Source organism: Notolepis coatsorum (assembly GCF_963971535.1).
Source record: "Notolepis coatsorum genome assembly, chromosome: 5".
Taxonomy (NCBI): Eukaryota; Metazoa; Chordata; class Actinopteri; order Aulopiformes; family Paralepididae; genus Notolepis; species Notolepis coatsorum.
This window is the reverse complement of record NC_140169.1, coordinates 135,434,230-135,436,964: the sequence shown is the minus strand read 5'-3', so window position 1 is coordinate 135,436,964 and position 2,735 is coordinate 135,434,230. Positions and strand designations below refer to the sequence as shown.

Genomic DNA, 2,735 nt, shown 5'->3' with positions numbered 1-2,735 from the left:
CTGTCACCTGGAGATATCTGTTGATATCTACTGTCACCTGGAGATATCTGATGATATCTACTGTCACCTGGAGATATCTGATGATATCTACTGTCACCTGGTGATATCTGTTGATATCTACTGTCACCTGGAGATATCTGTTGATATCTACTGTCACCTGGAGATATCTGATGATATCTACTGTCACCTGGAGATATCTGTTGATATCTACTGTCACCTGGAGATATCTGATGATATCTAGTGTCACCTGGAGATATCTGTTGATATCTACTGTCACCTGGAGATATCTGATGATATCTACTGTCACCTGGAGATATCTGATGATATCTACTGTCACCTGGTGATATGACCTGCAGATATGTTGATATCTACTGTCACCTGGAGATATCTGTTGATATCTACTGTCACCTGGTGATATGACCTGCAGATATGTTGATATCTACTGTCACCTGGAGATATGATCTGCAGATATGTTGATATCTACTGTCACCTGGAGATATGACCTGTACATATGTTGATATCTACTGTCACCTGGAGATATGCACATATGTTGATATCTGTTGATATCTACCGTCACCTGGTGATATGAACTGCAGATATGTTTATATCTGTTGATATCTACCGTCACCTGGAGATATGACCTGCAGCTATGTATTTGACTAGTGCTCCTACCTCTTTATTTAATTATGTTCATTAAGTATTTTATTTTATATTTGTTTTGTGATTATTCTCTTTATTGTTGTGGGGAGGATTCTCCTACCTTATCATCATAGAGAGGCACTGTGTCTATTTCAGTCCTTCCATAGTTAGTCTAGATGTTTGAACTGAAATGACCGTCACAACTTACTTGATCACCAGACACGTGCAATCAATTTCCCAGTTATCAAAACCACTCTATGTGCATGGAGAATACAATATTGTTCTTCCCTCGCAAGGCCTTCCTTGACATGTGCTATTAGCCTACACTATTTATATGACGCGCCAAAGTCACATCCTGAAAGCAATGTTCTGTCTACAAAACAATTAGTTGACTAATGAGCGAGACCTCAGCCAAGGATACCTTCTCAGCTGCCACTTAATATGATGGAAATAAGCATGACGACTGAGAGGTCCCTGTTGGATGCATGCTCTTGACCTTCTCCGTCCATCCAGAGGGCAGACAGGGTGACCGTTTATGTTGTGGCAGAGCCGAGGCCTGGGCCACGGAAATGGTTTTAATAATCATTACCTCCCCGAAAGTCTTGCCAGGAGCCCTGGGCTGTCTGACTGCTGCCTGTGGGAGGGAAATAACAACCCCAGAAAAGCCCAGTCAGATTAGAGATTCCTCTCACATCACAGGTAGGTAGGTAGGTAGGTAGGTAGGTAGGTAGGTAGGTAGGTAGGTAGGTAGGTAGGTAGGTAGGTAGGTAGGTAGGTAGGTAGGTAGGTAGGTAGGTAGGTAGGTAGGTAGGTAGGTAGGTAGGTAGGTAGGTCGGTCGGTCGGTCGGTCGGTCGGTCGGTCGGTCGGTCGGTCGGTCGGTCGGTCGGTCGGTCGGTCGGGTCGGTCGGTTCGGTCGGTCGGTCGGTCGGTCGGTCGGTCGGTTCGGTCGGTCGGTCGGTCGGTCGGTCGGTCGGTCGGTCGGTCCGGTCGGTCGGTCGGTCGGTCGGTCGGTCGGTCGGTCGGTCGGTCGGTCGGTCGGTCGGTCGGTCGGTCGGTCGGTCGATCGATCGATCGATCGATCGATCGATCGATATAGATAGATAGAAGATAGATAAATATATAGATAGATAGATACATAGGTAGATAGATATATATATACATAGATAGATAAATATATAGATAGATACATACATAGATAGATAGGTAGATAGATATACATACATAGATAGATAGATAAATATATATAGACAGATATAGATAGATAGATAAATAGATATGCTGTTGCGATCCAGATTTGATTAGCAGTTCTCTAATGTTTTCATCTCTTAACGGTGTACAAATCTGTCTTTGGAAATCTAATGAAATTGGGATGCATCGTAACACCACTGATGATGATGACATAATTCTATCCATTCCAAAATATGTCACTGACGTGTCACTCATCTTATGACTGGGGGGGGGGGGGGGGCATTTGTCAATGATATGAGGCAAGTAAACAACCATCATCCTTTTTAATGACATAATTTGTAAAACCTTGCATCAATGTCAACCAAATTCCATTAGCTTGTATTTGTTTGAACCTAGACACCCTTTTGGAATCTTTTATGATAAATGTCTCCAGTTATTCAATCATTTACACGTCTACCACGAGGTCTAGTTGGGTAGAGACAAAAAATACGACAAGCGACAACTGGCAAGAACATCAAATCAGTTCAGGACTGTTTCCCTGACAACCAGGTCTGCATTTGTCCCCCCCCCCCCCCCCCCCCCCCCCCCCCCCCCCCCAATAACTCACTGACAATATCCTAGCGGCGAGTGCTGTTATCGGTCGATTGTCTTCTTTGAATGAATTCATGGGCAGGTGACATCTCGAGGCTAAAGTGTAGCGTAGGTGAACAGGGTTTATCAGTGAGGAACCTACCAGGTCTGCTTGTCATCTCACAACGTGGAGCGGGGGACAGACGTGGTGGAAATTGTGTCTCTGAAAGATAGGAGAGGTGAACCCCACCCAGAGATTGAGGCTCCATAGCAGGTGAATCCGCAAACATATTTTTTCGGATGTGCCTTTCGTTTATACGGAAACGGCGTTTTTACG

General features: G+C 44.6%; 1 protein-coding gene across 1 annotated transcript in view; it reads right to left on the bottom strand.

The window, feature by feature from the left end:
* Positions 1-2,573: 2,573 nt before the first annotated feature.
* The window catches only part of LOC311228368 (glutamate receptor ionotropic, kainate 2-like), a gene marked incomplete at both ends in the record, with an annotated part of 103,550 nt that continues 103,388 nt past the window's right edge, over positions 2,574-2,735 (bottom strand). The window contains one exon of the mRNA XM_084314276.1: positions 2,574-2,621. Coding sequence (XP_084170402.1) covers positions 2,574-2,621 — 48 coding nt within the window. The remainder of the gene's footprint in view (positions 2,622-2,735) is intronic.